Genomic DNA, 12,948 nt, shown 5'->3' with positions numbered 1-12,948 from the left:
CTCTTCTCCTCAGTCTTCTCCTTCTCTTTCTCGGCCAAGCCGTTTTCGACCCGTCCTTGACAAAGACCCGAGCCGACTCTCACCGACCCGTTTAGTCGAAAATGGGTTGGGCTGCAAGCCGACCCACCCACCCAATGCCCAGGCCTAGTGGCTGAGATCAATAGGCCATGGCATATCAACAACTCATATCTCGTGTCCATTACTTTTTTGAAAAATCATAAAATAAAATAAAAAACGAAAAAATTACATAAAATTCAAAAAATATTGTAAAACATTTTTAAAAATTTCAAACTGCTAGTTATTCCAAACCTCTATATATACCTTGTTCATTCATGAAACTTATCGTTTTTAAGTTATTCAAGAGAGCTGCTATTTGCACACCCTTTCTGGAAAAAAAAAATAAAAATTCAAGGGAAAAGACCACTTTGGCCCTCCATTCTTTGCCTTTCTTTCACCTTCCTTCACCCACACACCCCATCCCCATCTCCCCCGTACACACCTCATTCTCATCCTCATCTACATCTCCACCTCCATCTTTTTTTTTTCTTCTTCATCGTCGAAGCCCACCCCCACCCTTTCTTTTCTTCTTCTTCCCCCCACCCCTACCCCCATCCCAACCACCTTCCCCCTCCCCTCCCTCCCATCCCCTCCCCTCCTCTCCTCTCCTCTCCTCTCCTCTCCGGCTTCTTTCTCCTTGCCATCTCCCAATCCCTTCTCCCCCTCCACCTCGCATGCACCAGCCACCACCACCTTCTTCCCCCTCTCTTTCTCTCTCTCTCTCTCTCTCTCTCTCTTTTTCTCTCTATCTCTCTTTCCCTCTCTCATCTCACCCAAGCAGACACCCAAAGGTCCAAAATATTAAGAAAAAAAAAATTGTAGCGGGTTCGGTGGACCAGTGTCGAACCCGATGTTTCGTTCGACAAGTACCTGCCGAATAAAATATGATTGTTCAGTGGGTACCTACCGAACGAAAATGGTGGTTTTGGCACTAGTCCGCCGAACTACCTACAATTTTTTTTTTTTTAAGTTTTCTTCTCTCCGGCGATGGTGAGCTAGCTAGAGGAGCAGTTGTGGAGTGGGCATGAGAGAAAGGGTGGGTCGGGTGAGGGTGAGGGTGGGCATAATAACCGACACACCGAAACACCGAACCAAACCAACCGAATAAAAACCGAAAATACACCGAGTTGACCAAAAAAGTCAACACCGTAAAGAAAACCGAACCAAACCGTATATGGACGGTTCCAGTTCCGGTTCCGGTTTCGGTTTCATGCTCACTTTACCCGAACCGCATTGTGTAATTTTTTAAAAATATAATTATATATTTTTATGCACATTTTATACATTTTTGTACACATTTTACACATTTTTATACATAGTTTATACATTTTTTTAGACCCTAAAATATATTTTATATAACCCTATGAGTTTAATATTCTATATATATAATAATGTTTTAGTATATAATTTTAGTTATATCTTATATAATAAAATTAATATATTTTATTTCTATATACTCTATAGTCTATATAATAATATTTTTTGTATATAGAGTTATATATAAACTTAGTATATAACTATATAGTTAGTAATTTAGTATATAGTTGTATACATACTACAATAGTTATATATAATTAGATAAGTAATATATAGTTATAGTAGTATACTAGTATATACTATAGTAGTATATAGTTATATATATACTATACTCATTACTCTATAGTAGTTATATATAATCTTATATATAGTTATAATTTATAACTTAAGTAGGTTGTATTTATTTTAAAATTTTAAGTACTAAGCAAGTTAAGCAAAGTTCAAAATTGTATTTGTATTTGTTTAATTGGTAGAATGGTAGTTCAAAAACCCAATTGTGTGGCCAAAAAGTTAAAAAACCAAATGTAAGTACCAACAAAATAATTGGGCTTAGGCCTAAACTTTTGGGCCCAAAACCGTGCACGTTGCACCGAACTGTGCCCACCCCTAGGTGAGGGTGAGGGAGAGATAGAGGTGGTCAGGGTAGGGGGAAGAAAAAGAAGAGAAAGAGTGAGGGTAGGGTGGTCGTCGGTGGTGGTAGGCTGCTCGGCTTGGTCGGGGATATGGTGTGTGCCGAAGAGAGGAAAGGTGGGGAGGGAGGTGGTCGGGGATGAGTGTATTTATTTATTTATTTATTTTTTAGGAAGGGTGTGAAAAAGAAAAAAGGATGGGGTGTAAGGTCTTTTCCCTTGAGTTTTTTTTTTTTTAAGAAAATGTGTGAAAAAAAAAAGATGTGCAAATAACAGTCCTCTTATTCAAACATTGCAACATCACCAAACAAGTGCAAAGAAAAATATAGTGAAAAGAAAATTAATCAAACAAAAGATACAAAATTAATCAAACATGACATGTCTTGATATATCTCTATTCTCTAGAGATTGTGTGGTATATTAAGGATTTGACACGACATGTCTTAGTATATCTCTAGAGATTGTGTGGTATATAAAGGATGGATCAACAAATTTTTGTAGCATGCAATATATGTCTTTTCTTGTATTGGTATCATTAGCAAATTGATTTGTATGCCTCAACTTTATTGTCCCTGTGATGTCGTTGATTATTAAACTCATATCAATATATCATCTCTCACTTATATTTGACTTGAGATATTAGCGGGGAGTATTGTCTCAAGTAAAAGTTTCCTTATACATGATAATTGATCTGTTAGGCATTACAACCACAAACAACCTTGGCTTAGTTTTGGCTTCCAAACAAAACCTTAGTAGTCGCAGCTCCATCCCAGTGCCTGCGGACTTCCTTCTCCACCAAACACCCACAATCAAATTTAAGAGAATGAACAAACCCAAGTGCTTTTACACGACAGTGCTTCTATTAAAAATTCATTATATATTCGACTAGAAGCTTAAAGCTTTTATTATGAAGCACTTGTCATGTATTACCCCCAAAACCATTTTGCCTATTTATGTCATGTACCACTTCTTTTTTTTTGGCCAGGTACGATAAAAACACTTTTTTTTTTAATTTTTATTGCCACTTATAAAAACACTTTAATTATATGAAAACTCTCAACCAAACTCTAAGGTTTATGTTCACATCCGAACAAAAAAAACAAAAAAAGTACTCTATTCACAATTTATAGACCATACTTTCTATTTTACTTGTTAACTGTTTATCTGTGATATTTATAATTGAATATATAAATAAAATTCAATCAAAGTGATTAAAAAACTGTGGATTGCTTGGTAAAAGTAAAACAACCAATTGATCGGTAGCAAAAAGTCACATACCAATCGATCAGTAGCAAAAACAATCTATGCTTCAAATTTGTTTTTTATCAAAATGAAATTTGCTCAAAACCAAAAAATTTAGAGAATATGATTTCAAGTTATTATACTTTTATGTTTTGTGTATATCTATTTACATTTGCCGAAAAGACATTCTCACTGATATTTTATTTGAAATATTATTTTTGAAAATTTTTAAATATGAGCGTTGATATGATTGATGACTGCTCACTTTTATTTTGGTTGGGTTTGTGGGCTTTACTGCTTTAGACAACAATCTGAGTCTCTTTCCTGATGCATGATGATTTATATCCACAATCTTAAACAACAACACATTACGCGCTTTTAGTCTCAGTGTCCCGCCCCACCCAATCAAAACCCCACGTCCGACGCAAAGCCCATACATTGTCCAATCACCCCAAGCACGCACGCGCGTGGCCACCCCCACCCTCCCATTTATCGTTTCAAACTCCCAAAAAACCAAAATAAAAACAAAAAACCAAAAAGAGAGTGGCAAATGGCAATTGGCAAGGACTGAAAAAGAAAAAGAAATTTTCAAAACAACTAAAAAGCCTTGGTTTCTCCACCACCGCTCTCTCTCTCTCTCTCTCTCTCCCTCTCCCTCTCCCTCTCTCTCTCCGAGAGTATTGCTAAGACGGAAAAAGGAAAAAGAAGAAGACGAAGAAGAAGAAGAAGAGGAGGAGGAGCAGAAATCTAGGGTTTTCTTGAGATCTACACAGTTAGGGTTTCTGAGAACATCTTGATCTGCGAAACGTTGCGTTTTGAGGAAGAGGAAGAGGAAGAAGAGGATGGATTCGGTCCCTTCGAACTCGCACGGGAACCTTGATGAGCAGATTGCTCAGCTCATGCAGTGCAAACCCTTGTCCGAACAAGAGGTACCTCTGCCTCTACTACTCATCATTTTATTTTTAATTATTTTATTCCATTTTCTTTGAACATTTTTTGATTTTTTTTTTCTTGGGAGATCTTCTGCTAAATTTTGGGAAATGAGACAGATCGAGTTTTGATTTATTAGGGTTTGAGTGGGCCAGATCGAGAAATACTGTGCATTTCTTCGTTTGTACTTTTGGGCGTGATCTGTTAATTTAGCTCAATTAGGGCTTTCAAGGGACCGATCTAGGGCTGGGATTTCAAATATATTGGGATTATCGGTGATTGAATTAGATCCATGGAAGGTTTTGCTTATTCACTTATTGTGCTTTTTGAATATCAGATTTACCACTGAAATAAAATATCTAAAGGAATGCATGAAATTCTTGGTCGCGCTGATTTATTCTATTCTTAGGCTTGGGCTCTTTGTGGGCAATGTGGGTCAGATCCCTTTTCTGTGACAGTGCATATCTCAGCGCATATATATGTTCCATATGCATGAATCTAAGCATTGGGTTTTTAAGGAGGGAGGGTTGTGCGGGTATGCATATCCTTCGATGATTTAAATTAATCGTCAACTTTATTTGTTTGTTTAATACAGGTAAGGGGGCTCTGCGAGAAGGCTAAGGAAATATTAATGGATGAAAGTAATGTCCAGGTGCGCCTTTTTAATTTTTCATTAATTTTAATTCCACACTTGGTATATAAATACATATAATTTCCCTAAAGCATCCTGATTGAAATCGTTAACATATATTTTAAGTTTTTTAATTTTGACATGCCCTGAGGTTTGACTGATCTTTTTGGTTTTTATGCATTGCAGCCTGTGAAAAGCCCTGTAACTATCTGTGGTGATATTCATGGACAATTCCATGACCTTGCCGAGCTTTTCCGCATTGGAGGAAAGGTATTAGTTCTGACTTGAGCTTTTACGCCTACATATGTTTTCTTCAAGGCAACTGCTTATGAAGAGATGTCATGCAAATGTAATTTCTGAGTTTTGTAATTGAAGTGCTGTGGTTTTAAGGATCATATATTTTGAGAGTATCTTCACTAAGTCTGAAAGTGTGTATGAGGTTTACTGAAAGTAGCGAACGAAGAAGTGTAAGTGAGGCCTAATCAATCTTGTATGGTTATTAGACTGATCTTATTGTTATTGTGAAGTTCCTGTCACCTTATCCCTGATTTGATGTATTGGATATTTCACATTTACAAAAATGATAATTCTTTTTTGTTGCAAATTTGTTTGTAGTGTCCAGATACAAATTATTTGTTTATGGGAGATTATGTGGATCGTGGCTACTATTCAGTTGAAACAGTAACAGTAAGTATGAGTGTTTATTTTATACTCCTTTTCTTTTCTATAAGATTCAGTTGTAATTTTGGGATTCCCCTCTTTTTAACATTAACATGAAAGTTATTTGATTATAGTTGAACTTTTGGGGTTTTGATCAATATAATAAATTGTGATTTTTAATGAAGCACTTGTAAATTTTAATCTAGAGAGTTGGATACATGTTGAGCCTGAGCTATGTAGTGCATTAGTAGCCCTAATATCTGCTAGTGAGGGAGGCTAGAAAAATAGGTAAATGCATACAAAGATAATGAGACTGGGTCTAGATATTATGGCACTTCAGAAACTTAATGTTCTTTTGATGTGAAGGATTCTTCATCTTGCTTTGTTGCATATTTATGTCTATTATTATGCTCCTGACTTGTATATGTATTTATGTGTTTATTCAGCTCCTGGTGGCATTGAAAGTGCGTTATCCTCAACGTATTACTATCCTAAGAGGAAATCATGAAAGCCGTCAGGTATATTTTTTCTTCTTATTATTGTCTCAGCATTGGGTTGTTGGCCCCTCTCTCTCCCTCTCTCTCTCTCTCTCTCTACACACTAAATATGGTGTCATTGTTCATATCAGTCTGGTAGTTACATGTTTGGTATTTGAATTATCAAAATTAGGATTCTCACTTTTTGAAAAAGAGGAAGGGGGTTTAAATATGCTTGTGGTTTTCTTTTAATCTCTTTATTGGTACCCAACTGTTTATGTTGATTATGGATTTATTTTGTCCCATTGCAGATTACTCAAGTTTATGGTTTTTATGACGAGTGCCTACGGAAGTGAGTTTCTTAGCATCTTTTGTTGTACAGTGTCAATTTTGATACAATTAAACATTACCTTATAGAATTTAACTGACTGTTTCTCATGATTAATCTCTTATGCTTTTGAATGCGGTGCTTACGGGGTCGCTCTAGTCACCTAAGTGTGCATTGCACTTTCCCTGTCCCCCTCATAGATATATCTTATTTCAAGCCTGTAAAGATAACTCATTCTTGTTCTATTTGCAGGTATGGTAATGCCAATGTGTGGAAGATCTTTACAGATTTATTTGACTATTTTCCGCTGACAGCATTGGTTAGTATAATCATACGTGACATATTTATGATGCTTAAATAGTTGATGTAGGCCACCTCTGCTTCGTTCAAATTAGTAATACGCACAACTGTGAATATTCTTTTTAGTGTATCTGTTGAAATAGCCTATGACACAGCCATTCTTAGTGTGGCCGTAGCCATTATAGGCATTACTTTTACATTGATATGCTTGAAAGTTATTTTTATTTCCATGTGCTATCAGAAAAGGTGATAGCAATTTGGGTTGGTTTCTTTGCTTGTTGATGCTAAACTTTGTTGTGCCCTAGGAGACATTTGCCATATTTATTATTATTTTTTTTTACACATGTTTGTGGTTTTGACTAAAGGTCGTTCAGGGAATTGATCAACATATATTTTTTTAGCCATAGGTCTCGGTAGTAAAGTACTCTGATTATTTTCCCATCTGCTAACATTTTTTTTTCTTTTAATATTTTAAGGTTGAATCTGAAATATTCTGTCTGCATGGTGGACTGTCTCCATCCATTGAAACCCTTGATAATATACGTAATTTTGACCGTGTTCAAGAGGTTCCTCACGAGGGTCCCATGTGCGATCTTCTATGGTCTGACCCAGATGATCGCTGTGGCTGGGGTATCTCTCCCAGGGGTGCTGGATATACATTTGGCCAGGTAGTTTATTTATTTTTTTGTCAAATGAAAAAAAAAAAAAGTATTTTATTTATCTATTCATATTTGCCCCTTTTTGGGTTGATGGGTTGAAATTCAGTTGGCCCATCCTTTAGAGTCCCAACAGGCTTTATTGATCTATTTCTTTGTATTGTTTTAACAGGACATATCTGAGCAGTTCAATCATACAAATAACTTAAAGTTGATTGCTAGAGCACATCAGCTGGTCATGGAAGGATATAACTGGGGTCATGTGAGTACTTACCCTTATTTTGTGGTAGTGTTGTGTGTGGGAAGGAAAGTTGTAATTAATTGGCTTTCCTTGTGGCAGGAACAAAAAGTGGTCACCATATTTAGTGCACCTAACTATTGTTATCGCTGTGGAAATATGGCATCCATCCTGGAAGTCGATGACTGCAAAGGTCACACATTCATTCAGGTTTGTCCTTTTCTCTCTCTATGCACTTGGGCACACACACTTTCATGCTGATCAAATAGTATGATCATCCTACATTGGGGGTCATGTGCTGTGTTAATTGCCCGTCTGCATGGAAAGAGCTTGAAATTTTTTTCATCTTGGATTACAGTTTGAGCCAGCTCCAAGGAGGGGAGAGCCAGATGTAACCCGAAGAACACCTGATTACTTCCTATGATGAAACTGTTGATCAGTTGCTGAATTACCTGCTGCTGCCTGCCTGCTAGAAGGTTTATGTGTTGAGGGATCTATTTAAATTTAAGATTATAATTTCACAATAGTGGTGGTTGGTCGGTGAAGACCATGTAAGATTGCAGGTGAGGCTTCCTTGAATTGTGCTCGAGTCTCTGCCAAAGGAAGCAGTAGAGGTGGTGACACTGTTGCAGCATATGTACCATTTCCAGCAAACAATGTGGCATCTTCTGTTCTGATTTTTCTTTTTTTTTTTAAGTTTTTTTTTCTGTAGAAGGATGGATGGTTTTTTTGGGGGTTGATGGTCTGTAGAGGGATGATGAGCTGTGTTTTTTATAATTTTTTTCGCCTTAGTACGAATGACTGCTAAATGTTCGCCAATAGGTTTATTTTATTTTATTTTTCATAGTCCAATTCATTGTCTCTGGTAGTTCTTCCCTTATTTTCTTTCTTACACGAACCTTGTTTGTTTTTTTTTTTTTGCGTTGTTTTTTACTTTACTTTTTCGGAACTTGGATTGCATTTGGCAGCTCGTTCTACTTGTCAGTATTGTTGATTTGTCCCAATAGTCAATGGTCGGATATGCATCGTCATTGTATATGTGGAGCTAATTTGGCCCTTTTTAGAAGCTGAGTTATATCTTCCAATTAATCCATTTATATATTACATAAAAGGATTATTATTAGATATAAAAGTGAAAACGAGATGATATGCTATCTAACATGAATAAGAAATGAATTATGTTATTGTCAAATACAAATAATTTAATTTTGGCACCAATTAATAGATGAGTTGAGTAAATATCAAATCTTCTGATATGATTAATTAAGCAAATGTGTTAGTTAATCTACTGGACAACTCTGAAGAAGCAATTTTGCTAACCAAGGCCTGCTTTCCGCTTAAATGGTTCCAGTGCACCTACAAATATTAAGCTTGCTGCAAGGTGTTCATGGTTCAGTGTGTGGTTTTCAAGTGTTTGTCCCTGTAATGGTTTCTTGGGGGCATTGATTCTTGTTATCAAGGAGGAATAGAACTTTCATGGAGTCTTGATGATCAGAGGGACAGTGCAAGATACAAGCAGCTACAGTCTTAAGATGAAAACTTAATGCCATCAGTTAAAAGAGTAAACAAGAAGTTCCTCTACATTGCTTTGGTTAATGGTTGCTGTGGGAATTGATCACATCCTGTTTAGCAATTTTGGTATGAAGCGCCAGGTGGGAATTTGTTACTTTCTGGGAATATCGGTTTGATTCTTAGAAATGCAAGTAAATTTCACAAGGGTCACACAATTGAGATTTTGAAAGATGAACATGAATACAATTTATACAGAGGTGATCATACATGCCGTGGCCATTTGATATAATTTCAGCTTCTTTATCACATTGCTTGAAAACCACTTAGTTATTGAGAGAGCAAGCTGTGTGTTGATAGAGATCTTGTGTATGCCAAAGGCAACATGAGAAGTTTCTTAGCTCTCCCTACATATGCTCTCTTTGTCAAGTTATCGTAATCATTTTCCTCAATGGCATCCAAGATGTTCCGATATATTAGTAACGATGACCATACCTGCAAAAGTGCAGATCATCAGAAAACAACCTATTCTGCATGACAAGAAAACTAATTTATTCAAGCAGCAAATACAAATAGGCAATAACTTTTTCCGTACATTCATTTTAGTGAGTCATTATATAAGTACAAGGTGTTCATTATGGGATCTCAACATCAATAAACTAAAGAGATTCTTTTCTGGTTATCTTAGTATTCTATCAAGTAAGATGACTTGTTTTCTAGTATTTGGAATGATCTACTTTGTGATATCAATGGGATCAATTTTTCTGGTCCATGACCACTTCTTCTTTTAAGATTGTGGGTCTAGATGATGGAATTGTGGCTTCAACTGCTATGCAAGATCATTTATAATATAATTAAATCTCCAGAGGTATATACCGGCCAACGGCTAGCCTTGTCAAGCTGAGAAGCTCCCTCCTCTGCCAGGTTGAAATAGAACCTTGCTCTTGTAATCTGTTCTTTCATGAACTCTCTCCATTGGTCAGTGACCTTTCTTGAAAAAACAGCCGTATCGCATAACCCAAATTGTGCAAGCTCATCTTGGGGAAGATAAACTCGCCCTCGCATAGCACTAGAAAAAGTAACAGAAAAATTAAGATGAGAGAGACAAAGTGAGTGAGGAAATTAAAAGTGACCAAATACATATAAAAAGAACTTACTCCTCCCCCACATCTCTAAGGATGTTTGTCAGTTGATTTCCAATACCCAAGTAGAGTGCACCATCATATATACTTTGAGCAGAAACCCGAGATTCTGGTGCAATTCCCATGACAGGAACACTCATTAGGCCAACAGTCCCTGCTACATAGTAGCAGTAAAGATAAAGCTCTTGGAAATTCTGATAGCGGCATTTTCTTGTGTCCATTCTCATCCCCTCGATCATGTCCCTAAAAGGCTTTGGTCAAAGAAGATATTCTATGAGCTGAATGACTAGTACCAAGTTTATAAGGAATAATTTGCATCAACTTAATGGGATACATGGCATATTTGTAAAAGAATATCAAGCATATCATTGGAAAACTTGAAAACAGTAGCAGTTAGTAGCATACAAAATTAATAAGCACCTTGATGTCTAAGGGGAAATTGAAAACGGTATGAGTCAGTGCAGCATCAAGCATGTCATAAGGTCGTCCTTCAAAAATGTCATCCAGTCTCTCTTCCCATCTATCAAGAACTTCAGAGCTCATGTGGACAGAATTCGGACCATCAACCAGTTCATCTGTCCTTCTACACCAAACTGCATTTCATATGCAGAACAACACTTGAGAATTAACTTTGAGAAAGAATATAATGATTTCCACTGGCTACAAGATTGAACTTATAGTTGCTAGATTTACATTAAGAACATAATGAATTCCCCTTTTATCTTGATTTATGAACATGAATTTTCTTCCGCTTGTTACTCTACGAACTAGAGTTGAATTCTTACCATAGATTGCCCATATTGCTTTTTGACGCTCCTCTGTCATTAGCAAAGTGCCTGCATCAAGACAGTGCACAAGACATGAATCCCATAGTCATGAAAAATGTGATCAAATTAGAAAGCAGTAGCTTGGCCAACAAAGATGATGAAATTTATTGTAAATTGCATACTCAGAAATGCAATTAAAAAGTTTGATGCGGAGAATTGAAGAGAAGGGAAATGAAGTTGGACCTAGATAGAAAGTCTTGGCATATTCAGCACAGATATTCCTGCACCTTTCATATGCTTCTTCAAGAAAACTGGGATAGAACTGTGGCTCTCTGTGGCCACCTTCCCTGCTCATGTTGTAAGTCTGACTCTGAGACTGTCTTTGAACAATTTCCTTTACATGCAAATCAGCAATGGGAATGCCTTGTATTGATAATTCAGGTACAAAATGTTTGCTTCTTTGCTTGGGAGCTGTAATCACTTCAGCTCTTGTTCTTGTGGCCATGGATTTTCTTGACAGGAATTTTCCATTGCTCTCTCTGATGCAAGGCTTTGCTGCTGTAAGTGAAAATGTTGAACTCATTTGGCACTTCTCTTACTTCTTTTCAAAAGGTCTAGCAAGTAGATTGAAACATGAAATGGCTCTTAAATAAATAAATATATATATATATATGAACACAAGTACACAACACCTCCTCTTTATTTAATTTTTTTTTTCTCTCTCTCTCTCTCTCTCTCTCATGTGCTAATATTACTTAGCTAAGATTGGATGTACAAAGTTGAATGTAATGCAGATATGGACCACTAAGCTCAAGGTAATTAATTCTTGTTTATGGTAAATCCAAAGGCCAAAATATGCTTACGATGGTTTTTCTTTTTACCTCTTGATGGTCTAAAGAGTGAATATGGTAGATCATACACAGTGTCATCCAATAAATTTTAAAAACTGGAATACAAAAGCCTTGTTGGGTGTGAGGGAATGACGTGTTTTACAAAAACGCTGGCGGTGTCTTCAGCTTATCTACCCACTCCAAGCATTGTTGCAAAGATTGTCTTTTGTGTAATCTTATACTGGAATCTTTGTCAACTATTATACCCCCTTTGAACCCCTTGGTTCGTTTTTGATGCTTTGTCGATCTCTAGATTTAAGGTTGGGAATTGGGTTGACCCAAACGGAAGTTAAACAATATTGTAGAAAAGATTCCCACATAATATAAATAAAAAATAAGCAGAAAAACAATGCTGAACGGATTATATTAATGTCATTTTGTATGGAAAGGATGCTAAAGTTGGCATGGTTACTACTGCTGCCAACAAGAAAAAGATGAGAAAACCATATGCATATTATATATGTAGAGGGCCATGCCATTGAAGTATACTTCATCTTAGGCATAGTGAGGTATATATATATATATATATATATATATGTATGTGTGTGTGTATAATATTTCATATTTTAACATCCCGCTTTCAGTTTTGTCCAGTTTTCATGACAAACAAATGGATCATTAGTTTTTGTCGTTTCTTTTGCCCTTGCTGTCATGGCCATAACAGCAATTAAGGCTCCCCATTATTTTTTTAAAGGGATTAATACCATTTTGCTCCCCTGACTATTACACTTGTATCATTTTGCTCCCCAGACTTCTAATTTGGAAAATTAAGAACTCTGACTTTTTTAATTTTCCCAATTGAGGTTCTTTTGTCAATTTACACATTTTTTATCCAAATCTTTGAGGGCAAAATGGTCCCTTCCAATTAGATCTTATCATTTTTTCTTCATGCATCATTTTTCCTCTTTTATTTCTTGCTAAATTTTGCTTGATCATCTCGACATTTTAGATGAAAAATGTATAAATTGACGGAATAACCTTAATTGGCAAAATTGAAAAAGTCAGGGTCCTTAATTTTTCAAATTAGAAGTCTGGGGAGCAAACTGATACATGTGTAATAGTCTGGGGAGCAAAATGACATTAATCCCTTCTTTAAATATTATATTTACAAGCAATTTTATGGAAAGGTTAAGGTATAATAAAAAAAGTTTATTAAATGGTTGGGGGGATGTTAAT

The 12,948-nt window shown here is 36.2% G+C and overlaps 2 protein-coding genes across 2 annotated transcripts; one reads left to right on the top strand and one right to left on the bottom strand.

Moving 5' to 3' along the window:
* The first annotated feature begins 3,789 nt into the window (after window positions 1-3,789).
* On the top strand, window positions 3,790-8,329 carry LOC147295996 (serine/threonine-protein phosphatase PP2A catalytic subunit). The gene is made up of 11 exons (XM_086228916.1): window positions 3,790-4,174; window positions 4,771-4,827; window positions 4,993-5,076; window positions 5,422-5,493; window positions 5,913-5,984; window positions 6,254-6,294; window positions 6,523-6,589; window positions 7,047-7,238; window positions 7,399-7,488; window positions 7,567-7,674; window positions 7,823-8,329. The coding sequence occupies exons 1-11, from the start codon at window positions 4,088-4,090 to the stop codon at window positions 7,886-7,888; spliced, it is 936 nt and encodes a 311-aa protein (XP_086085042.1). The 5' UTR covers window positions 3,790-4,087; the 3' UTR covers window positions 7,889-8,329.
* A 974-nt stretch (window positions 8,330-9,303) lies between these two features.
* Window positions 9,304-11,465, bottom strand: LOC147295995 (phytoene synthase 2, chloroplastic-like). The gene is made up of 6 exons (XM_086228915.1): window positions 11,126-11,465; window positions 10,901-10,951; window positions 10,536-10,708; window positions 10,131-10,366; window positions 9,850-10,042; window positions 9,304-9,468 (listed from the first exon to the last, which is right to left on the bottom strand). The coding sequence occupies exons 1-6, from the start codon at window positions 11,463-11,465 to the stop codon at window positions 9,304-9,306; spliced, it is 1,158 nt and encodes a 385-aa protein (XP_086085041.1).
* Between the last annotated feature and the right edge of the window lie 1,483 nt (window positions 11,466-12,948).

The sequence above is a fragment of the Dryas octopetala genome, chromosome 1, assembly GCF_963921425.1.
Source record: "Dryas octopetala chromosome 1, drDryOcto1.1, whole genome shotgun sequence".
In the NCBI taxonomy this organism is placed as follows: Eukaryota; Viridiplantae; Streptophyta; class Magnoliopsida; order Rosales; family Rosaceae; genus Dryas; species Dryas octopetala.
Note: the sequence above shows the minus strand (reverse complement) of the source record. Positions and strands in the feature narration are given on the sequence as shown.